The 27,113-nt window shown below is 36.0% G+C and overlaps 1 protein-coding gene across 1 annotated transcript in view; it reads left to right on the top strand.

The window, feature by feature from the left end:
* The window catches only part of CCDC171 (coiled-coil domain containing 171), a 304,487-nt gene that overhangs the window by 203,888 nt on the left and 73,486 nt on the right, over positions 1-27,113 (top strand). The window contains exons 23-24 of the mRNA XM_034987955.1: positions 9,565-9,710; positions 12,141-12,195. Coding sequence (XP_034843846.1) covers positions 9,565-9,710; positions 12,141-12,195 — 201 coding nt within the window. The remainder of the gene's footprint in view (positions 1-9,564; positions 9,711-12,140; positions 12,196-27,113) is intronic.

The following is a 27,113-nucleotide window of genomic DNA, read 5'->3' as shown; positions in this document are numbered from 1 at the left end:
TTAGTTATATCTCACCCTGCCTCGTTTTGAACTCTGGCTCTGTGTAATCTTGGGCAAGTTACTTGGGCTCCATGCCTCAGTTCCCTCATATGTAAAGTGGGAATAATAGTAGTACACACTTCACAGAGTTAATAAGATTAGTACTCAGGAAGTGTTAACTATTCTTATTATTACTATTATTCTTCTTAATGGCTTTGGCATGAATAGGCACGATTACAAATAGATACAGTAGAGTCACATCCTATGTAGAGATTAGGTTTTAGGATCAGCATATAAGGCAAAAATCTTATATAATCAAAAGTGTCTTTTACTTTAGGGAAATCTAATGGAATATTTGAAGTTATTAGTGGAAGAAGGATGAAGCCATTTTATTTCTTCTCACCCCTTCGAGTCTACCCAATTCAATAAACTGCTCCTAATTATCTTTATTCCCTTAAGAAGTCCCTTCAGGAGTGGCCAAATTAGAGATAACATATTCTAAACAAATCCAGAACAGCCAGGATTTCCTCCATGTTGGAATATGGTACCATTTCTTCGGTTGGGCACTAAATGAAGTTGGTGTACATTCAGAGGCCAAGTTGAATGAAAGTACATCTTCTTTTTTTTTTTTTAAAGATTTTATTTATTTATTTGAGAGAGAGAATGAGAGACAGAGAGCACGAGAGGGAAGAGGGCAGAGGGAGAAGCAGACCCCCTGCCGAGCAGGGAGCCCGATGCGGGACTCGATCCCGGGACTCCAGGATCATGACCTGAGCCGAAGGCAGTCGCTTAACCAACTGAGCCACCCAGGCGCCCGAAGTACATCTTCTGTGCAGGAGACTCACTCTCACTTTTACCTCCTTGTGAGAGTATTTGCAGAATTGGAGCCATGTGAGGGCAACCAGGTGAAACAACAGGTTTGGTTGTAGTGGCCATTTGCTTTTGTCCGTGTCACCTCTTATGACCTGGAGTGGCACCAGAACTACTGGATTTGAATTGTTGCTCTCTCTTTCAATTCCTTTCCCTTTCCCCACCTCCTCTCCTTTATCCCTTTCAGAGTAAGTGTAATGGGATTCTTTTCAGTCAAATGCAATTCTACTCTCACATCTTTGACTAACAAATATCAGTACTAATGACTAATTCTTCTGTTACTAAAATATTATGGTACAATCTGTATGGTGTCAGTTCTTCAAAGGTGGCATTTTTGTCTTAAATTAGGCATGTAGATGACTTTTTAGCTAAGATCTCTTTACCAGGTGGGTTTGGCTACAAGTGTTGATATTATAGAGTTTGATATATATTGTGATAGTGTGGAGATCCTGTAATAAATCTTTAAGATGTTGAGGTTCTACTGGGCAGCTAAATCTCAAGATCTGGAGGGAAAGTTGAATGCTATTGTTGCTGACTTATAAAGGAAAGAGACAGAGAATTCCACTGCTTTTCAAAAGGTTGAAAAAAAGCAGCGGCCTAATTGGGGTCTTGAAATATATAAAATTCTATACTGTAATGGTGTGCTATATAATTCATCCTTACTTTGCAAATATATATTTTTAAATTTCATTAGTACATTTAATAAATGATGACAGTGATCCTGTTTTCGCACAGGGAATCTTGAATTGTGCATGCTTTGATTTTTGACGTTGAAAGCATGCCATTACATAATACTAAAGTCCTTATGAAGCTTATTTAAATATAAATAGAAAGCAGCCATTTACATAGATTGAAATACCTTACCTTATTTGAGAAATAGGTGGAATATTGGTTTTACATTTCCATGGGGATTTCCCAGTTAGTGGATTTTATGGAAATTCTGGAGAGATGGTTACTAATATCATTATAGTGCAGGATAAAGAATAAGGATTTAGTGTGCTGTGACTTGGGCTCACATTTTGGCATAAACCCATTCAGTAGTTACATGGCCTTGGGAACATTACTTAACTTCTCTGATTCTTAGTTGTGTTGTGTGTAAAATAGGAATGATAATGTGAACCATCTCACTGGACTATGAAGAATCAAATGAGTTAATGTAACAATGTTTGTGTGATGACAGTCATATGGTTCAGTTGTCACTCAAGCTTCCCCCCCCCCAGGATTTATTGTAAACATTTATTGAACACTTACGGCATGACAGACATTGTCTGAGAACAGGCCTAGAGTCTTTGTACAAAAGTGGAATGCTCCAGCTGGTACATGTTAGTGAAGGTGTAGTGTTTAGAACTTTCCCCCCTGTGATTATACTTCTAACATTAAGATAGCAATCAGTGATATAATACTTAATACACAAAAATTCATCCAATGAATAGACTTTCAAGAAAAAACTTGGACTTTGTTTTATTTACATTTATGTCTAAAAGAACCTAAGTTTATTTTTCTAATTTACACTTGACCTTCAGATTCTCTTAAATAATTGATTTTTACTCAGCTGGTATTTGATTTACTTTTATTAATATTATTTAATATGTAGCATATTCAAGATAAATAGTCATTTAAATTCTGTAGCACAATGAAAATATTACTGTGAGGGTATTTTAATTATGATATAGGATTACCTAAGCTGTTATTCAATTATATCACAGAAAGAATTCTTAAAATTGAAAAATTCCTCCAACAATAATTTCTTTTTATTTAAATGTCAGCAACCTAACTATATGAAGGCCTTTATACATTATTCATAATTTTTTTCAAATTCTTCTTAGTAGTTTTAGGTAATTCTCAAGTGATTTGAAAACAGCATTTAATTCTAAATGATATTTTTTCTACAACCTAATTCATAGCTTGACTCACTTAAAATATTGCCAGGGAATTCAGCAACTTTCTGGACCTTCACATAGCTAAGGTTATCATCTGTGTGAAGTTTTTGGGACCTGTTGGGGTAGTCTGTAGCTGATAAGGTCCAAAAGAAGAACCTATGTGTATTCTCTCCCCTTCTATTTCTTAGGGATTCACTGAGGGAACTTAGAGGCCACGTAAGAGCTGATTTTTTTTTTTTTTTTTTTTTAGATTTTATTTATTTGAGAGAGAGAGAGACAGAGAGAGAGAGTGAGAGAGAGCATAAGCAGGGTGAAGGGCAGAGGGAAAAGCAGACTTGCCGCTGAGCAGGGAGCCTGATGTGGGGCTCGAACCCAGGACCCTGGGATCATGACCTGAGCCGAAGGCAGACTCTTAACGGACTGAGCCACCCAGGCGCCCAAGAGCTGATTCTATTAGAGCAGCGTCATTTGGTTGTCTCCTGCAGCCGGTTTCTGTTTCATAAGGCCTGTGGTGAAGCAAGATGCAGTTTGTTTTATACTCTGGGAAAATATTCCTGCCACATCACTGCTTCCATGCCATGTGTCCTAGTAAATCTAGCTACCACGTGTCCATTCTATACTTTTCGGAGTGCATTTTCCAGTTGAGAGGGCTCTCGTGATTCTCTTTATTATCCTCCTTTTTGGTCCTCTGAAATGTGTTTCAACTATGTCTCTCCCACTTTACCTTATCATTACCTAACACTTTTAGTCTACCCGGGTTTTGTAGTATCTATGTGAGGTTTAGAACAAACAGCATTCAATATACTTTGAACACTTGTATGAGGTTCCTTTTCTTTCTGTTATATTTTACTGTTGATCGCTTTCAGTTAGTTTACTGCGAAGGATTAACTTTTTGCTTTTATATTGATGGGATGTAAGAGGACATTTACAAAGGAATATGTGAGAATATGGTACCAATAGCCATAAACCATTATACAACAAAATCTTACAGCATACTTTGAAATTTTAAAGGTGAATTTTCGTCGCTCATTGGCTCCATTTTTTGGATAACCATCTACCATATGGCCTATTTATAAAAGTAACTTACTTTGTATTGGGTTAGTTAATTTCCTTTTATCTTTTTCAAGTGTGATAGAAATAGTTATTTAAAAAATTATATATATTTACATATGTATATATATATATATACTTAAACGATGATGTAGAAATGATATAGAGACTCAGAAGTTGCACATGTAGGTGGGGATTTAAAGAAGACTATAATGACACTGCATAGAGAAGTGTAAGTATTGCATTAATTATGCATATTAAATTTATGAAGCCTTGTTTGGTTTATAGGACACTTTCACATCTGTTGTCTTACTAGACATGTGAGTTGTAACTAGACTGTCATTTATTCAACCCCAAAAGTGGGTGAGGTATTTCATCTTCACTGCAGCTTATAAATATGTCACTTACCGTCTGTGTAGGATTTTTATTAGAAAATAATAAAAGATAGCGTCCCTAAGGAAGATAACCTAAAATCTGCAGAACTTTTAATTCAAACTATCCATCTAAAATATAGACTACTAAGAACCAAAATTTATCCATATATTAATTTTGCCACATACCAGCATCTTTTACTATTGTATATTTATTGTAAATTGTCTAATTGCACAGATTTTCACACTCTATTATAAAATATGGTATTCTTTAGTTTCAGCCATAACTTGTATGCCCAGTTGTAAACTTGATGGTTGGTATCATTTTAGCTTTATACTTTCTGTGGCAGCTAGCCTAGTGCGGTCCACCCAGCAGCTACTCAGTTCTTGATTGATATGCTTTTCTAGTTATCCCATTATTAGAGTAGGGCTGAAGACAGTGCTGTTTCCCTTTTCAACCTTAGTTTTAGTGCCCTGAGATGTTGTTCCCAATTTATCACAATCTAGGAATGTTTATTCAAAAATTATGTCAGACAGCAGTAAAGTTTTAAAAAATATATAACAGATTTTTTTTACCCCTGACCCAGGAAATGTAGCATCATTCTTTATAACACGTGTGTTGTTGTCTTGCTTTTCATTTTGTATGACTAACTTTTATACCAAATTGAATAAGCCATTAGCTTTTAGTCTGTAGGAATGTGGATCCATAGATATTTCCCATTAGGCAAAAGAGAATCTGTAAAAGTGGTATCTCCTGAGGCTCGGTCTTCCTCACTGGCCTAATGGTGTAAAACACTGCTACACTGTACCCTTATGAGAAAGAACCATGTGGGACGATTCCCTTAACATCCAGAACTATTAATCGGAGAGTTGTGCACATTCAGATAACTTTTGGACTGGACCTCATTTATTAATCAAATATTCCAATTCAGAGAATTCGTGTTAGAGATTTTATATTTTTGAAACTATTACTGAACAAAATGATAAACTTTGCATATCTTGTGTAGTTTAAAATTTGAGTTTGCTGAAATGGGAGATACTATGTTTAGGTGGCTATGTTGTTTTGACAAGTTTTTTTTTTTTTTTTTTAAAGATTTTATTTATTTATTTGACAGAGAGAGACATAGTGAGAGCAGGAACAAGCAGGGGGAGTGGGAGAGGGAGAAGCAGGCTTCCCGCCGAGCAGGGAGCCCGATGCGGGGCTCGATCCCAGGACCCTGGGATCATGACCCGAGCCGAAGGCAGACGCTTAACGACTGAGCCACCCAGGCGCCCTGACAAGTGTTTTTTTAAAGAACTTCTCCTCCTTAAAACGGACCTCCTCTGGTGATGGTTGCACAATTCTGCGAATATACTAAAACCTACTGAAGTATACACTTCAAAAAGGTGAATATGTGGTAGGTGAGTTCTATCTCCATAAAGCAGTTATTAAAAAAATTTCCACCACACAAAATATTTTCATAGGTGCAAACTAATAGAATTTTAACTTATATTCACAATGAAAACCAGTGTTACCTTTAATAAACATTTAAAGCTTTAGAAATATGAAGTCATGTGTGAATTAAAAAATAACTTGTGTTCTTATTGAACAGTAATGCACGTTTGTATGGGAACTTCAGAAACTACAAATAAGAAAAAAGACATTTTAGAAAATGTGTGGGGCTTTTAATAGTCACATCTAGCATGTATTCTATCCCTAAGCCTTCCCTATATTTAACTATGTCCTCGGTATCCATACTTTTCTTGCCAGCTTTCATTAGGAATAAATAGCTTTTCATGACTGCCTTAGGAAAACAACCAGATGTAAAAAATATCTTCTTATAAGTAGTTTAGTGAAAGCATTGCCCCCACCCCCCTTTGCCCCCCCAGACTGCGAGAGGTGTCAGTGGAGGTGAACAATAACACCATTATCCAAAGAAATACAATACATATATTGCAGAGTAGCTTTGGATGTACAATCAGTTTGGGACTTTGTTGTAAAAATTAGCTTTAAAACATTTTGGCTTTAAGGTGAAAACTCAGAATCTTGGGCAGAATGGTGGCATCGATTCTCACCTAGGCAGAATATTCTCTCTTTTTAAAAACTCTTGTTATCATATTTACCATTAGCTTTCTAACAGCTAAAATTGTTCACAACACAGTTTAAAGATAAATGCAGTATCAGGCTTTGAATTTTTTATTTTTTTGGTAAATATTAAGACCTGAGTACAAAATGAGGGCTGTACTGTGGATTAAGTGAAGTATCTCAAGGCTGTGCTGTTCTGATAACTGAACCTGAAGTGACCTTTCTCAGACACAATTACAGAGCTGTATGTTTTTACTTTAATTTCATCAGGGGTTTAATTAGTATACAAATAAAACTTCCCTTATCTTCCTTTCTACCTAATTGGCTTGTCTTCGCTTCTATATGAAGTATGTGAAAGTGGGCTGTAATTAGGGTGACCGTGTTAACCTTTTTTCCTCAAATGTACTGTTGCCTAAAGGCCTCAAGGCCTAAAAACAGTGCTTTGGATTATTGCTTTGCAATCACTATGGCTGTCCCACAGGTTTTCTCATGAGCAGAAGGGCTTTGGGTGCTGCGGGTTCCCACTGCTTAACAGGATCTTCATTCTTCTCCCCACTAAATGTTTATTGATTATCTCACTGTTCCAGGCTCAGCCTCCAACAACTTAATATCAGGTGACAGTCAGGAGAGTTCTCCAAGTAATTAGAGTTGAGCATTGGGGGAACAATTAGGAGCAGAGTTATTAAACTTGATTTATCCTAGTCTCTCCTGAACAGTTTCTTGGATATCAGAACATCACACTTTCACAATCTACCCTGGTTGAGAAATTAGTGGTTAACCTGCTGCTTATCATTGTTGCCTTGCTGCCTAGGGGCTCACCCTCTTGGTTTCAGTCATTCGGCTGGAAATATTAGAGTCCATAAAGTTTATGGTGGGTTTTAATTAGATAAACCTGAACAAGAGAAAAGAAAAGCTGAACTTAAAGTTTTATATAAATATGTAACATATACTATATTTTATATATGGTAAGGTACACACGTATATACATTATACACACACATATAAATATGTTTTTCTTTCTTCGAACTCAGTGTTGAGATTTTTAAAGATTTCTACTTCTATCATCAAAACCAAAAAAGGTGAATATTAGGGAAGAGACATAATATTGAACCACTTTTAATGTCTCGGTGTTTTGCGCACATCTTTATGAACCTTAGGACCCACTGATTTATGTGGATTCCACTGTAATGTACCTCAACTTTTTAACAATGGGAATTCTGTGTCTATAACTTATGGCACTATGAGTACTATCTCTTCATTTTCACAATAATGAAGTGTGACTTACACCGCTTTGTTTACACCACTTTTTGTTCATTTTCTGCAATTTCAGTCTTAGAACAGGCTAAGTTCAGCTATTCTGAGATAGGGCAAGCTTTAGGAGACTTTGGTAGCTCCCTGCCATTGTCCCTGAGAAATGAAAACGAAAGCCAGGGGAAAACAAGAAAATTTGGATATATAGTAGAAATTTGAATTCTGTGAGTTATAGGGTCTTTGAAAGGATGGCGTAAGAGTGCTGAAAAGTCAAGTGTGGTTTTGCGATGATGCCAGGGTCGTGGGTTTCTCTCAGACTGGACCGGTGAACTTCACTGTGGACCAGGCTAGAGGCAGCACCCTGAACACCCCTCACAAATATCCACGGCTAGTCATGACAGTTACTGAGCAAGAGAGGTGGAACGGATTGGCACAAACCCATTATTTCTGTTGGAAAAAGAATTCGAACTTTATGCATAACTGGTAGTGGATCATTAGTTTTATCTTCATATCTGAAAAATAGCATTTTTTATTAACTGAAAGATGTCAGAAATACTGGCTTTAAAAGGACTCAAATGGATTTTACTTTTTTAAATCGAGAAATCTCATGATACTTCAGTGCCTTTAAATATCTTAACATTGGCACAAAATCCCTGGGTTTAGCATGGCCTTTAACAATCTATTCTTTGTTGTCTTTTTAAAGTTGGTTTGAATCAGTGACTGTTCTATAGTGGGATGTTCTTGATGATCTGTTAACATTGAAGATTAAAATAAAATATTATATCTAATAAGTAATCACCGTTTGCTTATTTTTAATTTTTTAAACTTACGTTTGTCTGTGGGCAGCTTGATTGTTTGAAAAGTGAAATACTGAATTTAAAAACTTTTACCATTTTAAAATACCTGATTTGACTGCTGATTGCTTCCAATGTACTAGCATTTAGAGTGAGTTAACTGTTTTAGCTCTATGCAGGCTGTTTGAGTTTTCTATGCTACCTATTGTGAATGCATTATTTTAAACATGAAATTATAGCATTTTGGTTATTCTTAACTGGATATTTGAAGCATAGCAGTGGACATTAATGTGTGCCTAAACTCTGAGAAAGAAGAAGATATTATGTCTATGTAACCAATTGTTTAGGTCACTGTATAACAAATTTAGTTGAAAAACTAGTAAGCTCATATTCTAGAAATTTCATTGGCAAAGGAATGAGCAGATTTTTAGTGCTAAGGGATCCTGTGATCCCTGTCTAGAAAATACTCCTTTAAATTGTGAGGTCTGATTCTATGACCTTTAGCCCTAAAGTTCCAAAATAGAGTCGTGCACTCACGTCTTGAAATTTTTGTGCTAAGGGAATATTTCAGATTAAAGCAAAGAGCAAAATATCAATCAACAGATTTTATACTTCTGTGAGTAGAAAAATATTTATGGAACATAAATAATTCTGAATGCAAGTATTATTTGTAGCTTTCTCTGTTAGATGAAAGGTGTTAATCGCGTTTGTGCTGTTATCTTTGACATGCGAGTTACTTAATGGGAAGTAAATGAGTTTTACTATGGAGTCCAGTTATTTCACTGAGATGTCTATAGCAACCTGTTTTGGATCTATTCATAAATAAAGTAATGGTATTTTTCAATCTTGGGTTCCCCATTCTCTTGGTAATCCTTATCCACCTTCCCCTCACTCACATACACACTTTGTCCATATGCTTGTTCTTGTTTCGAATAGACTGTAAATTTCATGTGCTTTCTCCCCTGAAAATCTTTACTTCTTCATCATTCAAAGAAAAGGTAACTGAAGGTTTTCATAATGAGATGTTTTTTTTGCAAGAATAAAATGTATTTGCCCTTCAGTATTTTAAAAAAAATAAAATAGTTGTATTTTGTAGCTAAATATTTTTCAAAATTTTATCAGAGCTATCATTTCTAATTAGTAAGTATGTAAAATTTTTGCAGAAAATTTGTTAAACTTTGATGTGTAATGACCCAAGTCTGCTTCTCAGTCAGTCTGTATCCTTCTTTGTTTAATAGCCTATGGCATAAATTGAAGTTAATTATCAGGGCTGACAAGTAACTCTGTTTTCTGTCTGCTTGCAGAGTCTCTCCGAGGCAAAGATGGAGCTGAGAAGAAAAGATCAATCTCTGCGTCAGCTCAATAGACATCTCACCCAGCTGGAGCAGGACAAGCGTCGGCTGGAGGAGAACATCCACGATGCAGAGAGTGCCCTCCGCATGGCAGCCAAGTGAGCACTCGGACCTTGGGGAGATCACTTAAAACAGACAAAAGATCAATTCTTACTTTCATGCTCTGGGTTTTAGCCCTGGATAATACAGTGTTAGAAAACAAAAGTACAGCTGTCTCTCTTTGAAATTCTCTGATATATTCTCAAAAAAGAAAACTCTTAACTCAACATGCTAAATGTATATTTTATTGAGAAACCTTGGAAAGGTGTTAAGTTTCTATATAACCTCGAATTATGTGTATTTTGGGCTCTGTTGTAGTGTTACACGTTTGAAACCATGATTTCATTAATATGAAATGGAATACTCTTTATTTAAAAGTTTTTCATAGTTCCTTCTATCACATATTCCTCATCCCCTTCTGCCCCATTGCCCCCCAAATTTTGCTTTGCATATGGTCTACTAATATTGTAAGTAATATTTCCATAAAAAAATGCTAGTATATAATCAACACGTGTATCATAATGTCTTTTTAAGTGCAATAAAAACATATAGATCATGGAAAATTCATTTAATTTTATAGCTGTATATTCTAATATGTTCAATAGAAAAAATACACAGTTTTCAGAGTGGGCAGCTATAATAATGCGATGAGAATGTTTTTCCTTTTACCAGGTAATCAAGTTGACATACACTGTGCAGTTCAAATTGAACAGTTCTCTCTTGGGTATTTTTATTTGTTCCTCACATCAAATTTCATGGACTACTTTAAGACAGTCCTTTGTACAACAGCATGGCTTAAAGAAAATCTATTTATGGATTAAAGAACATCTAACTTTAATAAACTCAGTATTTCCTGAATTTGGAATTCTGAGTCCCTGTAATTTTAAATATAAATATAAATATATATATTTACATATATATTACTTAAATTTTTTTTTGAGACAATGTAGATTGTAAACTAAATCACAGAACAGGGGATCTGCCATCTAGGATATCCACAACTTTGCCACTGGGCTTGGGAAATTGCTCACACTAATGAAAAAATGAGTTTACACAAGGCCAAAATATTGGCAGGTTTGAATGCCCACCGGTAGTTTTCTGGAAAATCGTGAAGTGCCGTAATTTTGCACCACCATATTAGGTATATGTGATTGTCAGTTTTTAAAAATATGAATTTGACTAAATCAGCTTTTTGTTGTCATTGTTCAGTCTTTTTCCTTATGGCAAGTGGAAAGCTTAGCCTAGGTTATTTCCAGTGCGTCTTGCAGCTCTAAAAATTCTTAGATGAATGGGAACAAGATTATAAAGTCTCCAGATTCATATTGTGTCTCCAAAACATTGCTGCTAATTCGGGGATCTGTACATGTCTATGATCTGTGACCATGGGCACATGTTCTTATAGCACGAAAGAAAGTTAATTTGAGATTTGGAGAGCTAATACATTATTTACAGCTTTCAATTTATAATTTACCATTAAATTTTTGTCTTCGGTATTTTAATCCAAACTTTTAATTTAGTTTTACTTTTATTGAAGTGTAGTTGGCATACAGTATTGTACTAGCTTCACGTATACAACATAGTGTTTCAATGTCTGTACAATGTCTGTACATTGTACAGTAAGAAGTGCTCACCACGTTAAATCTAGCTGCCATCTGTCACCATGTAACATTGTTCTGATGTTAACTATTTTCCCCTTACTGTACATCCAAACTTTTTATTTCATTATTGAGGCCAAATTCAATCTACAAGGCTGATAGAAGAAACTAGTAACTTTGCCTGTTTTTAGTCAAGGTCATAGAGGGTTTTTGTGCAATTATAACACAAAGAGCCTATGTAGAAAGGAAAATATTATTTTGCATAGTATGGCCATTCAAAATGTATCTCCACCACTATGATTTTTAAAATCTCTTTCATTAGGGCGCCTGGGTGGCTCAGTTGGTTAAGCGACTGCCTTCGGCTCAGGTCATGATCCTGGAGTCCCTGGATCGAGTCCCGCATCGGGCTCCCTGCTCGGCGGGGAGTCTGCTTCTCCCTCTGACCCTTCCCCCTCTCATGTGCTTGCTCTCTCTCAAATAAATAAAATCTTAAAAAAAAAAATAAATAAAATCTCTTTCATTAGAAACCAAAAGAATGAAAGTTCTTTCTAGCACATTTTAAACCAATAATGTAATCATTCTTTTTTCTTTTTTCTTTCTTTTTCACTTAAAAAAAAATTTCTATTATTTATTTATTTTTTCACTCTTATTTTTTTAAACCTTGAATATATCCTTAAGATTTTTTTCCCTCTCTAATTTATGGCAGGCAATATAACTAAAGATAAGAGTTAAATGCAGAAATATACCAGGGAGTGTGGTTAGATTTTGCACTTTTAGAAGGAGTACAATAATAACCAAACCTTATTTTTCAATAATATCTACTTACACTAAAATGTGTAACAGTTGTTGTAAGACTTGGGTTTTACTAATACCTCATTTTAATTTTTTTTCTAGAGACAAAGAATGTGTTGCTAATCATATGAGAACAGTAGAAAATATGCTTCATAAGGTACTATAATTTTCCTTCAATATCATTCAACTTGTGTTAGGATGTTGTTTTCCTAGTCATTAATTTTATTAACCTCAAGATATTTTAATTCATTTTGTAACTGTCTTTAAAAGTAAATTAACAAAAAGATCCTTCCAAATAACTAAAAGTTTGTATTATACGATGTGATATTTCATAACTTTCTTCAGAATTCACTTTATTTACTTGATAAAACTATAAAAATAGTGGTTTCTCCCAACTGGTATAATTGCACTTGAGTTATTTGTGGTCTTTGCTGACTGAACCAGAGGTCATTATGATTCTTACATGTCTCATATGATAAAATGTTTGACCACACTGTCTAACCTCTTACCACTCTCAAACCTACTATCCTATATATGTATATAAGAGAGGAGCCATAATGTATTGTGTTTGGCAGTACTTTTCAAGTTGTAATTTACCGTATTATAAGAATGTGTTCTTAAACTAGAAATTGAATATATTTAATAATACTCTTATTTTCAAATTTGATTACTTCTGTATAAGTTAACATTTACTTTGTAGTGATGAGTAGCACTTAAGGATGTTATATTACTAAAAACTTAATGTATTAACTCACTGTATATTTTTTTAACATTCCACAGTCAAAGATATGTTCATTTCATTATTTAAAAGTAGAGAAACATAATTTATGTGTGTCTATTATTGTTTAATAGACAATTTTTTAGAAATAAGGATACCTAGTACTTTTAAGATACGTGGAATTCATGAATGAATCATATTTATAGTAATTTTGGGCATCAAATTTATTATATAATATAGTTTTGTAAGTCACTTAAAAATACCCAAAAAACAAAGCCTTTTAAAAAGCAGATATTAAATAAACATTAGCAAACTAATATTTAATATATTTTAACATTTTAGAAACGCTAGCCCTCTATTTTTTCTTTAATTTTTAAAAAAGATTTTATTTATTTATTTGACAGAGAGAGAGCGAGAGAGCACAAGCAGGGGGAGCAGCAGAGGGAGAGGGAGAAGCAGACTCCCCGCTGAGCAGGGAGCCTGATGCGGGGCTTGATCCCTGGACCCTGGGATCATGACCTGAGCCGAAGGCAGACGCTTAACCGACTGAGCCACCCAAGCGCCCCTCTCTATTCTTTTAGATATTGAAAGTGACTAACATTATTTCATATCACCAAAAGCACTTTCAAAAAAACCTCATATTCTGAATGCTATGTTTTAAAGTAGTATTGTTTGGAACTGTGATTTCTCCCCCTCCCCACTTAAAAAAGTTTAGTCAGTCAGTATAGTGTAAACATAGTCACATCAAATCCATATATGCTGGAAACCTGAAATTTGACTTGTAGGAAAAGAGACATCTTTGGTTAGAATTTTTTGCACTTGGTGAGACCTTTGATAGGAGAAATCAGTTATGTTGTATATATGGCATACCTTTATATACGGTTAATGTTGCCTTGAAATCCAATTGTTTGTTCGTCTTCCCAGCTACAGGAAAAAAATGTTGGATGACAGCTGCCTTGAGGAAGGGACTTTGACGTCAGACTATCATCAGTGTGGAATACAGATGTTGTGCCTTATCCTTTTCATTATGAGAATGCACAATATGTATTTTAAATATAATCAAGACTGACTGCAATAGGACAATTATTATTATTATTATTTTTTTAAGATTTCATTTTATTTATTCATGAGAGACAGAGAGAGAGAGAGAAGCAGAGGGAGAAGCAGGCTCCCAAGGAGCAGGGAGCCCGATGCGGGACTCGATCCCAGGACCCTGGGATCATGACCTGAGGCGAAGGCAGACACTCAACCATCTGAGCCACCCAGGCGCCCCTGCAATAGGACAATTATAATCATACAGTTCTTCAGTTGCAGTTCATCTTTCGATTTTTGTGTCATAGGGAAAGAAAGAGTCTTTAGAATTGGCCTAGAGCCACTGTAGATTTACTTTTGGTTTATGCCTTTTTTCCCCTTCAGATTTAGTAGTTAATTATTTTGATTAATCCTTCTGGAAATTTCTATTTATATAGTGGTTTCAAAATTATCAGTTACTTTTCGAGCTTGAAGTGAAAATTTAGGAAAGGCTAATTGACTGTTGGCCTAATTCTCTTTTCTGTGAAGTTTGGGTGAGGATGAATGGGTGCTATGAAATGGCCCAGAGAGTCACTCTGAGCTCTCAGGGAGGCGCCGCCAGCTGGTCCTCATGCCAGCTTTTGCAGGTTTATTTTTCTGGCCACTCAGACTGTGCAGAGGCATTTTGCCATTTTGGAGAAACTGGGCGTAGTACAGAAGGAGGATCTAGGCTCTTCCATGGTAAAAATGGTTGTGGTTACACCCAGACTCTTCAGTCCAGTTTATTGTACATAGTCAAATAGTATAGCTATTTATATATCTTAAGCACGCGTGTTTTCAAGGTTTGCACCCGTTGTTCTAGAATAAAATTAACTTTTACCTGCTGAATTAAATTTTAATACTAATAGAACTTCTAACACAATGATCAAATAGAAAGAACTTGTTTTCATGAAGACATTATTTCTTTTTTTCTTTTCAATGACTTATTTATTTTAGAGAGAGCAAGAGAGAGAGGGGGGTGGGGAGGGGCAGAGGGAGAGGGACAGAGAGTCTTAAGCAGACTCCACCCTGAGTGTGGAGCCTAATGCAAGGCTTGAGCTGACGACCCTGAGATCATGACGTGAGCTGAAACCCGGAGTCAGAAGCTTAACTGACTGCGCCACCCATGTGCCCCTAGACATTATTTCTTTTCTTGCACTTTAAAGAACTTAAACTTTTGGAGAACTTAAATGTTTGGGGGTTTTTTGGAAAAGCAATTACATTTTATTGATATTTGTTAATTTTTTAAAACTTGAGTATAGTTGACACACAATGTTACATTAGTTTCAGGTGTACAACATAGTGATTTAACAAGTCTATATGGAATGTTATACTCACCACCAGTGTAGCTACCATCTATCACCATAAAATGCTATTACAATATTAACCTACTATATTCCCTATGCTGTGCCTTTTATTCCTGTGACTTTTTCATTCCATAACTGGAAGCCTGTATTTCCCACTCCCCTCATCTCTTGCCAGTTTTATTCAACATAGTACTAGAAGTCCTAGCCACAGCGATCAGGCATGAAAAATAGAGGCATCCATATTGATTGAAGTTAAAAGAAGAAGTTAAACTATCACTATTTGCAAATGACATGATACTATACGTAGAAAACCCTAAAAACTCCACCAAAAAACTATTAGAATAAATGAATTCAGTAAGGTTGTAGGATACAAAAATAATACCCAGAAATCAGTTGCATTTCTATACACTAATAATGAAGTAGCAAAAAGAGAAATTAAGAAAAGAACACTGTTTACATTTGCACCAAAAAGAATAAAATACCTAGGAGTAAACTTAACCAAAGAGGTAAAAGACCTGTATTCTGAAAAGTATAAAACACTGATGAAAGAAACTGAAGGTGACGCAAACAAATGGAAAGGTATTTCATTCTCATGGATTGGAAGAATTGATACTGTTAAAATGTCCATACTACCTAAAGCAATCTATAGATCCAATGCCATCCCTATCAAAATACCAACATTTTTCACAAAACTAGAATAATACTGAAATTTGTATGGAACTACTAAAGACCCCGAATAGTGGAAGCAATCTTGAGAAAGAAAAATAAAGCTGGAGGTATCACAATTCCAGATTTCAAGATATATTTGTTAGTCTTTAAACTTGGTACATTACCGTCAACTTTTCAAATCCTGAAATTGCATTATACAAAGCAGTTGACTGGATATTATTTTTTAAATCCCATTTGGGACTGATACTACTATTTAATAAAGAAGGCCAGTCATTTTCATCTAAAAACATATACCTCATTTCAAAGAAACAGATGTTTTATTTTATTTATATGTAAATATATATGTAATATATTATGACTTTTTAATGTAGGTCAGAAGTTAACTTTTTATTAAGAAATTTTTTGGGCTAAAAAAAAAGAAATTTTTTGGGCTAATTTTAGGTTATTGGGGTTAAGAAAAATAACAAGAGAAGACAAAATCATAATTTTCCATGAGGTGCATTTTTTATACACATGCTTCTTTATTTAGTTGAATTCTCAACTGTTTTGAAAAAAACAGAACTATTCTCTAAAAAAAAAAAAATCACCACTTTAGCCATTTTAAAGTGTGCAATTCAGTGGCTCTCAATGCATTTACAGTGTCATGCCACCATCACAACTATGTTTTCAGAATATTTTCATCACCTCAAAGAGAAACCCAGGAGCCATTAAGCAGTCACTCCTATACCCCATTCTATGTGTTGTCTTTTTACTTTCTCGATAATGTCCTTTGATGGACAAAAGTTTTTTAACTTTGATGAAGTACATTTTTTTTCTTTTGTTGATCATGATTTTGGTTTTATATCTAAGAATACATTGCCAAATCGCAGGTCATGAAGAAATCCCCTGTGTTGTGTCCAAAGAGTTTTACAGTGTTAACTCTTATATTTAGGTTTTAGTCCATACTGAGTTAATTTTTGTATATGGTATAATTCAAAGACTGAATTTCATTCTTTTACATGGCTATCCAGTCATCCTAGCACCGTTTATTTATTTAGTTTTCCAAATATTTTATTTATTTATTTGAGAGAGAGAAAGAGCACACGCACAAGCAGGGGGTGGGAGTTGGGAAGGGGCAGAAGGAGAAGCAGGATCCCAGGATCCTGAGATCACGACCTGAGCCGAAGGCAGATGCTCAACCACCTGAGCCAACCAGGCGCCCCATCCCAGCACCATTCATTAAAAAGACTTTTCTTGGAGCTCCTGGGTGGCTCAGTCATTAAGCGTCTGCCTTTGGCTCAGGTCATGATCCCAGGGTCCTGGAATGAGCCCCACATCGGGCTCCCTGCTCGGCGGGAAGCCTGCTTCTCCCTCTCCCACTCCCCCTGCTTGTGTTCCCTCTCTCGCTGTGTCTCTCTCTGTCAAATAAATAAATAAAATCTTAAAAAAAAAAAAAAAAAGAAAAGACTTTTCTTTCCCCCATTTGGTACCTGTGTTGAAAATCTATTGACTATAGATGTTTGGTTTTGTTTCTGGGCTGTCAATTCTGTTTCATTGATCTATATGTTGTCTATCCTCATATATCAGTACCACACACTGTTTTGATCACTGTAGCTTTGTAGTAAATTTTGAAATTAAGAATTTTAAGTCTTCCAACTTTGGGGATTTTTTTCAAGATTTTTTTTGACTTTTCAGGGTTCCTTGTAATTACATATGAATTTTAGGATCAATTACATATGATTTTAGGATATGAAGAAGAAGGCGATTGGCATTTTGATAGTATTTCCATCTTAATATTAAGTCTTGTAATCCATGACATTGAATATCTTTCCATTTATTTAGATCTTCTCTAATTTTTTTCAACAACTTTTATAGTTTTCAGTGTGTAAGTTTTATACCTTCTTGCTTAAATTTATTCCTGAGTATTTTATTCTTTGTGATGCTGTTGTAAATGAAATTATTTTCTTAATTTCATTTCTTGGTTCTTAATTTCTAGCATTTAGAAATATGACTGATTTTTATATGTTGCTTTTGTATCCTGCAATTTTGCTAAATTTTTTTAGCTCCAATAATTTCTTTTGAGGATTCTTTAGGATTTCCTATATGTAAGATCATGTCATCTGCAAATAAAGATAGTTTTACTTCTTTCTTTCTGGTTTGGATGCCTCATTTTTTGTTGTTGTTTATTTTTGTTTGTTTGTTTTATTTTTTATTTTTTGGTCTAATTGCCTGACTAGTACTTCTAGTCCTGGCAATGAGATGACAACAGATATCCTTGCATTCTTCCTAATCTTAAGGGAAAAGCTTTCAGTTTTGTGCCATTAAGTATGATGTTAGGAGCATGTCCTTCATCAGATTAAGTTCTTTTCTGTTCCTAGTTTTTTGAATTTTTCTTTTCATGAAAGGTTATTGGGTTTTGTCAAATGCTCTTTCTATATCATATGAAATGATTTTTTTTCAGTTTTCATACTATTAATATTGTGTACTACATAGATTCATTTATGTATGTTGAGTCATCCTTGCATTCTTGTCATACATACCACTTGGTTATCATGTATAATTGCTTGAATATGTTGAATATGTTGCTAGATTCAGTTTGCTAGTATTTTTTTTTTTTTTTGAGGATTTTGTGTCTATGTTCATATGGGATATTGGTCTACAGTTTTCTTGTGATATCTTTGTCTGGCTTTGATATCAGAGTAATACTGACCTCTAGAATGAGTTAGGAAGTGGCCCTTCCACTTCAGTTTTATTTTTGGGAGAATTTGAGAAGGATTGGTGTTAATTCTGTAAACATTTGGTAAAATTTACCAGTGAAGCTATCTGGTCCTGGGATTTTCTTTGTTGGAAGTTTTTTGCTTATTTATTAATTCTTTTTCCTTGTAATAGATTTATTCATATTTTCTGCTTCTTTTTAAGTCCATTTTGGTGGTTTATATGTTTCCAGGAATTTGTTTAGTTTATCTAGGTTATCTAATTTGTTGACATACATTGTTCATTTTCTTAGTATTGTTTGTATTTCCATAAGGTCAGTAGTAGAGTCCTCACTTTTTTTTCTGATTAGAGTAATTAATTAATCTTTTTTTTTTTCTTGGCAAGTCTATTTAAGGTTCGTCAGTGTTGTTGATCATTCCAAGGAACCAAATTTGGTTTTCTTAATGTCCTCTGTTATTTTCCTAGTCTCTATTATCTCTGCTCCAATCTTTATTATTTTCTTTCTTTTGTTTGCTTTGGGCTTAGTTTGCTCTTCTTTTTCTGTGTCCCTCAGGTAGAAGATTATGTTATTGCTTTGAGATCTTTCTTCTTTTTTAATGTAAGCATTTGCAGCTAAAAATTTCTGTGTGAGCCCTGCTTTCATTGAAAACTGTGTTCAGTATGTTATGTTTTTGTTTTCATCTGTCTCAAAGTATTTTGTAATATCCCTGTGATTTCATCTTTGACCTATTCATTATTTAAGAGTGTGTTGTTTTATTTACAAAATATTTGGGCATTTTCCAAATATTTTTTGCTATGGCATTCTAATGTAATTCTGTAGGGTTTGAATAGCTACTTTGTTTGATATCAATTCTTTTAAATTTAAAGTTTGCAGTATGGCTCAAAATATGGTCTGTCTTGGTGAATGTTACATGTACATTTTAAAAGAATGTGTATTCTGCAGTTGTTGTGTAGAATATTCTATAGATGTCTATTAAGTTGATTTACACTGCTGTTCAAGTCTTCTAGTTCCTTGGGTATCTTTTGTATAGTTCTATGCATTAATGAAGTGCAATTTTGAAGTCTTCAACTATTATTGTTGACTATTTCTCTGTTCAGTTTTGTCAGAGTTGTCTTTCAAATTATATAGAAAAAAAAGAGGAGTTACAAATCAAAATTACATTATTACTGACTTTTATATATACTTGTGCAGTTTCCTTTACTGGTGATCTTTATTTCTTCATGTGAATTTGAGTTACTGTCTGTTGTCCTTTCATATCAGGCTGAAGGACTCCCCTAGGACATTTCTCCTAGGGCAAGTCTAGGGGTAATGAACACCCTCAGCTTTTGTTTATCTGGGAATGGCTTAATTTCGCCTTCCTTTTAAAAAAATATTTTATTTATTTATTTTACAGATAGAGAGGAGAAAGAGTGAGTGGAGGGAGGAGGAGAGGGAGAGGGACAAGCAGATTCCATGCTAAGTGCAGAGCCTGACACGGGGCTTAATCCCACAACCCTGAGATCATGACCTGAGCTGAAATCAAGAGTTGGATGCTTAACCAACTGAGCCACCCAGGTGCCCCTTTCCTTCATTTTTGAAGAATATTTCTGTTGGATATAAAATTCTTGGTTGACAGGTTTTTGTCCCCTTTAAGCACTTTGAATATGTCAACCCCCAAATTTCTATTTGGTTCCTTTTTATGCTCTCTATCTTTTTATTTGTATTTTCTATGTCTTCTATATCTTCCTAGATATTGTTCTCATGGTTTCCTTTGGTTATTTGTACAGTTTCCTTTAACACTTTAAGCATATTTAAAATAAATGATTTAACATCATTGTGTGGTAAATCCAATGTTCAGGCTTCCTGAGTTCCTATTAGTTTCTGTTTTTCTTATGTATGAGCCATACTTTCTTATCTTTTTGCATACTTCATAACTTTTTGTTGAAAAGTGGATATTTTAAATAGTACAGTGTAGCAACTCTGGAAATCAGATTCTCCTCCTTCCCTGGTGTTGGTTGTTGCTGCTTATTCTAGTGGTTATTGTTTGTTCAGTGACTTTTCTGAACTAATTTTTTCAGTTTGTATTCTTTTTTAGAAAATATTTATTATTGAAGCATAGTTGACATACGATGTTATATTAGTTTCAGGTATATAACATAGTGATTTGACAATTCTGTACATTACTCAGTGCTCACCATGGTAAGTGGTCACTGTCACTGTAAAACATTATTACAATATAATTGACTGTATTTCCTATGCTGTACTTTTCATTTCCATGTAAAGTCTATATTCTTTGTCAAGTATGGCCTCTGCAATCTCTGTTCTGTTAACTTCATCGTCTGCTAGTGTTTCAACAGAGATTTCCTTAAATGCCGACTCAGGTGCTTTTTTCTTGATTAAGTTTTTACTTGGTTGCTGTAAGCTTTCAGTTAGTTTCTAGAGTTCTGAAAAAGTTGATTCTGACAAATTTTGTCAGGGTACTCACTGCTTTTTTTTTTCAGATTTTACTTATTTATGTGAGAGAGAGCAAGTGAGAGCACAAGAAGGGGGAGCAGCATGCAGAGGGAGAGGGAGAAGCAGGCCCCCCACTGAGCAGGGAGCTTGACTCAGGACTCAATCCCAGGACTCCGGGATCATGACCTGAGCCAAAGGCAGACACTTAACCGACTGAGCCACCCAGGTGCCCCAGGGTATTCATTTTTGTGTGTGTGTGTGTGTAGGGACTGGTTTTTGGAGTTCCTTATTCCATCATTTTTGCTAACATCATCCCCTAAAGTCATATTTTTTTATTTTCCTAATAAATTTACCAATAGGTTTCTAATATTACTGATAATATAGACTCTCAGGAATTGATTTTTTTCTTTAAATTAAGAAGCTCTCCAAACATGCTTTAGTATTTCTATTGTGAGAAAAAGAGGAAAAGTACAATAATTATATTAGAATATAATTTTATATAGATATAGATAATTCTATGTAGAATTATATTAGAATAGCTTTCAGGATAGGGCAATGACTAGATGTATAGGATAATATCTGAATTATTTAGGGTTAGGTATGAGAAAATTAAGTATTTATTGGGGGCTAACCAAGTGTTTAACTGAGAAATGTCTTGGTTTACTATAGCTGGGGGTGAAAGTAAGTAAATTTACTTACTTACTTAAATTGGAATGTGGAGAAGAATGAACTTTTTTTGTAGTCATTTTCTGTTATTGTTTAGGTAGCAAAATGGCTGGATTCTTGAGGCTTTTAGAGATTGCTTGAGTCCTACAAGTTTGGAAGGATTAACTATAGTGTTTCCTGTGTATGATTGTAGTGTACTATGAACTTTAAAGGTACCTCTGAACATTTAGGGAGAAGTCTTAGCTGCCTTTTCAGTACAATGTCTAAAAGATAAAACAGGAAGTCACAATCCAGAAGCCTCAAAAGACTCTAGAAGACCTTGCGTCTATAAACCTGTAAATTTATCAGGCTGAATGATACTGGACAATAGCTAGGAAGTCACAGGAGTTTTTGCTAATATCCTTTGAGATTCATTTCTACAGTAAAGTTACTTAAAACCTCTTATCCAATATTTAATATAAATAGTTGAGTTCTACAAATGCTTTTAAAGTGTATATTATATGCCAGGAGCTGTACCAGTCTTTGGAGAAACAAACAACCAAAAAATATATATATATGCTATATATATATATAGCATAGTCCCTATATAGCATAGTCTTTTCCCTCAAGGCAGAGACACAGATAATTCCAGTATACCATGGTAAATACACATCCATAAGATGCAGTTTCACATCCGTGTGGACGGAGTTATTCGTCTATGAGAAATACTTAGAAAACCCACGGGTTGGCTGGAGGTTTCTTAGAAGAGAATTAATGCCTAGATAGGGCTTTGAAGTGTGAGGAAAGATGGGAAAGGCGTTCCAGCAGAGAGGATAGTGTGTGCGAGGAAGTGCATGGAAGCATGAATAGCCAGACATCCTCAGTTCAGCAGGAAGTGAAAGGAGAGTGCAAGAGAGGGGCTGAATGAGGCACTTGGAAGCCAAGTCATTGAAGTTGTTTTTCTTTTTTGGCCATTCTAAGACCCTTGGATCTTTATCATGGAGGCAGTGGGAGCAAACTAGGGTTTAAGCGAGGGACTGATATGGTCAGATTTCGGTACTGAATTTGGGTTCTGGAGGGCATATTTGCAGACCAGATATCATGAGTAATGAAGGTGGTTTTAAGAGCCATGGTTCTGTACACTTGATGAAAGCAGGAGAAGGTTGGGCCAGGGTAGTGATGATAGGTGGTATTAGAGGGAAGGATGTGAAACTTATTTAGTAAAATGGTGAACGAGGATGAGAAAGGCAGGGGAGGATGACTCCCAGGATGGGGCAGTGTGATTGGCTGATTGAAATGATGTTGGAAATACAAGAAGAGGAGCAGGCTTTTTTTTTTTTTTTTTTTTTTTTTTGTAGGGAGAAGAAGGGAGACAATGGTGAGTTTTGCTTTGGAAATACCGAAGTTTGAGGTAATGTGGAGTGATCAGCAGGATATGTGAGTCTGGACCTAAGGGAAAAAGTCAGGCTAAAGATAAAGGTTTGAGATTGATTAACGTAATACTCTCTGGCAAAGAAAGAAGGCAGCATAGGCACTGACGGGAGAAACAAGACATTATAGATAAATGGAAGGCTAACAAATGCATTTTGAGAGATTAATTATGCCACTAGAGTTTGGAGTCCTTGAGGGATGGAATTCTGTCTCCTTAATTTTTATATCCTCAACATCTATCACAGGGCCTGGTACCCAGTAGGCACTTAATGAATGTTGGTTGAATGAGTCAAATTCTCCCATCACCCAGTCCCTAAACAAAGCTGAAGCCATCTCTAGATTTCAACGGAGGTCTTGCTGATACTGCTTTTTTATTTGATTGCTAAAAATAGCATGTGTATTTATTCTGCCTAATCAAAAGCTAGAGGAGAAAGCCTAAATTTGATTGTAAGAATGTCTCTAGGAAAGAGAGGTATGCTAGCAAGGAATTTACAGGGTGTAATAGTCCTGTTGCAACCTGTTTTTAGCTGGTTAGACTCCTATGAAGTAGAAAGCTGAGAACTTCTTTTGTTAGAGTGGATTGTGGAATAGATTAGAGTCAAACAGAATCTGACAGGTGAAGACACTGTCTTACCAAATCTTTAAACATGATTTTATAATCTTAAGATGGTTAACCCAAATATTTGATAATACGTAGTTATCTTATGATTTTTAGTTTTCAGTGAATTTACAAGGGATGGAAACACCACAGAATAGCTTTTAATTTATAGAACTGACAGTATTTTAGAAGTCAAATATGATTTAATGCATCTAAAAACCCAGTGGTGGTGACTTGTTAATGACTCTCTAAATGTTACTTGTGGTCTTTGACCTCCTCTGCAGTCTTAGTTTCTGGATCCCGGGTCTGAGGATCAGCTGTGCAGGACATACGGGTGTTCGCACAGTTGGCTTGCTGACGACAACTGTCCATATAGCTGTCTTGTGTGTCATCGTTCATATTGTTCAGTGTCATTCTGACCTAGCCAAGCTAAAAATGGTACTCCGGCTCAAGAGGGATTTAAAAACCTTGACAAACTAAAGATAAGACACTACAGAATGTCATGTACGTGTGCTTAACAGGTTTTAGCCTAAACACATCTAAATAGCTGATTTCAGTTGTGCCTTGGCCTTTATCCTTTGGAATAATTTCCCCTCGGAAAGAAAATATCTCCGTGTGGAGGACTGTTAACAATTCATAAACTTATTTCTCTATTCTCAAATATGGGTTTTGTGTTTGTTTAAATAGCTCAAGGGCACAGAAATCTATCTATGGGGTGCACTCTATGGTATATAACCTACACCATAGATTTATCAAGCTGTCTAGCGCCTTTATAAGATGTCCGTGATCAAATCACCCTATCCTCCAGCTTGATAATTTGATTTGAGGGCTCCGTTTTTCAGATCCTTAATTGGGATGTAGCCAGCTTGATAATTTGATTCAAGAGATCCATTTTCTCGGTCCATAATTGGGATGTGACTATTAATGTGCGGGTGGTGGTGGTGGTGGATTTGTCCTCTTTTTCTGGTGACAGCAGCAGGCAGTCATGGGAGTGTGCTGGCTCCGCTCCAGAGCTGTAGGTTAGGTTAAATAACCTGCCAGCAAGAGAAGGCCAGTTTCTCACTTCCTTCTTTTCAAATGATGAGTGCCTGTGTTTGCTGCAACGTCAGCGGAGTGCCCGCTTCTGCGGAGCGCCAGGGTCTCCTTCCCATGGGTGTGGAGCACAGCAGGAATGGTTGCATGTGTCTTGGGACATCATAGCTGGGGAATCTTCCGTGTGAGATGGTGACACTGTGTAAGGATGATTGCTGCGCAGGTAACTTGTCTCTCAGTGTAACAGTGTGTGTGTGTGGGGGGGGGGGGTCAGGCCGTGGGAGAAAGAAAACATGAATGAATGAGAATGCCCACAGGCCCAAGGAAACTACTGAGGAAAATAAGGATGTTTGAATAATAGTCTCCATTACTTCTCACAAAACTACTCTTATGAAACTTACACATTTTTGCTAAGATTGCCAGACAAGGGACCAAGGCAAGGTAAAGGTAAAAAAAAATAGTGTTGTTGTTTAGGTAGGGAAATGGAAGATTGCCAAAATCCTAAGCGATTTCCCCAACTATTAACTATTCATTATAGATATTAAGAGGCGTTGGGATTTGGTGCTGGGAGCACTGCACTCAGCATCCCAATATTAGGGATGGTGATGACTGTTTCACAAGGTGGATGGCAGAATCAAGGGACGTAGTGTGAAGAGTGCTCTGAGAAGCATAAAGTACTTTTGGAAGTACCAGTGGTACTACTAATAGAAATGTTACTCTATCCATTTCATTAATTAAACAGTTAAGGAAAAGGTAACAGACAGAGGAGAATATCCATTCAGATGTAACTATTCGATCCATGAATGTTGACAAGCTTGAAGCCCTGCTTCTCTCAGTAGGCACATACCTACTGCTAATGATCTTTTTTATCATATTCTCTCTTTCTCCTGCCTTGTAGAATTTGTGAGTTTGGAATGACATTCTTATTTGATCACATACTTTCTACGAGCCTCTGTATGCACAGCGTTTTTCTTGCTACCAGTGTTATTACGGAGTTTCCTCTGGCTGGTGCCCTTCTCTGTCTATTTACAAAAGGCTCTCCAGTATGCCTATTCTACTTGTTTAACCAAATTTTATGTTGATTAGGTATTAGAGTACGTGCCAGGAAAGTTAGATCCAGTCATGTTGTATACCAGACTGCATAAAACTTGAAAATGTATCAGGAGATAGTACACTTATTTTACGAAACTCTTGGAAAAAAGAAGCCAGGAAGTGTCTGTGAAACGCAACCCTGTGTTACTGATAGAAGGTTGACCCGCTAGAAATTGTTCAGATATTCTCTGGTGAGATGTGGTTATTTAAAAAACTTGACAGATGGTGAAAAATACTGTCTTTCCTTCTATACCTTTAAGGCAGAGGATGGCCAACACTTTCTGTAAAGAGTCAGATAGTAAATATTTTAGGCTTTGTGGACCATATGGTCTCTGTCTCAACTCTCCACTTCTGTCATGGTAGCAGGAAAGCAGCCAAAAAACAATAGGTAAATGAATGGGTGTCATGTGTCCCAATAAAACTTTATTTACAATAATATGCGGTGGGCTGGATTCGGTTCCCAGGCTGCAGTGTGCCAAGGACACACTGCTCTCTGGTGAGGAGGTTGAAAGATAGTGGGCAAGCTGCTCTAGGGTAGGATGAAAAAGAGAATAAAAAGAGAAGGGAAATTGGGCGCCTGGGTGGCTCAGTTGGTTAAGCGACTGCCTCCGGCTCAGGTCATGATCCTGGAGTCCCGGGATCGAGTCCCGCATCGGGCTCCCTGCTCGACAGGGAGTCTGCTTCTCCCTCTGACCCTCCTCCCTCTCATGCTCTCTGTCTCAAATAAATAAATAAAATCTTTAAAAAAAAAAAAAGAGAAGGGAAAGCCATAAGGAATCTGTGGTGGTGGAAGGAAGGGCAGAAGAGGGCGTGGGACAGAAGAAGGCAGGGATGTGGAAACAAAGTAGAGCATGAACATGGAGTGATAAGAAAGGAGGTTACAGGAAATGCTGTAGAGGTCCCTCTACTTGATGACACTGTCTGTGGTCAAAGTGTTGATTTTGAAGCAATGGATGCCATACTAGATTGGAGTAAGTAAAATTTTAGCCAGATCAAGGGTATGGTGTGAAATCCTAATTATCGCTTACTTTTCCCAGACGTATAAGATTTGGGCACTGTACGTATCTTTTTATGTGATAAGCGTACCTGCATTTCCATCTACAATCCTACTGCTTCTTCCTTAGTGTCCTGATGGTGGAAACACAGCTGGTGCCACATTTCAAAAGTGTGTGTGTGTGTGTGTGTGTGTGTTTTAATTTGGAACATTAGGTCCAGAGGGATTTATAGCTGTGCGTGATACAACATGCAGGTTCACGTTCTGAGAGTTGAGCAGTTTTTCCAAAAGTGACTAATGTAATCTCATAGTTGATAGGTCCACCAGGAATAGCTTTTTTTGTGTTATGGTGGGAGTATACAGAAAATTAGAAAACAGACTGGCGGCTTGTGAGTAAAGGCCAATCAGTGG

The sequence above is a fragment of the Mirounga leonina genome, unplaced genomic scaffold, assembly GCF_011800145.1.
Source record: "Mirounga leonina isolate KUSES-001 unplaced genomic scaffold, KU_Mleo_1.0 Mir_447, whole genome shotgun sequence".
NCBI classification, from domain to species: Eukaryota; Metazoa; Chordata; class Mammalia; order Carnivora; family Phocidae; genus Mirounga; species Mirounga leonina.
This window is presented reverse-complemented; position numbering and strand designations above follow the sequence as displayed.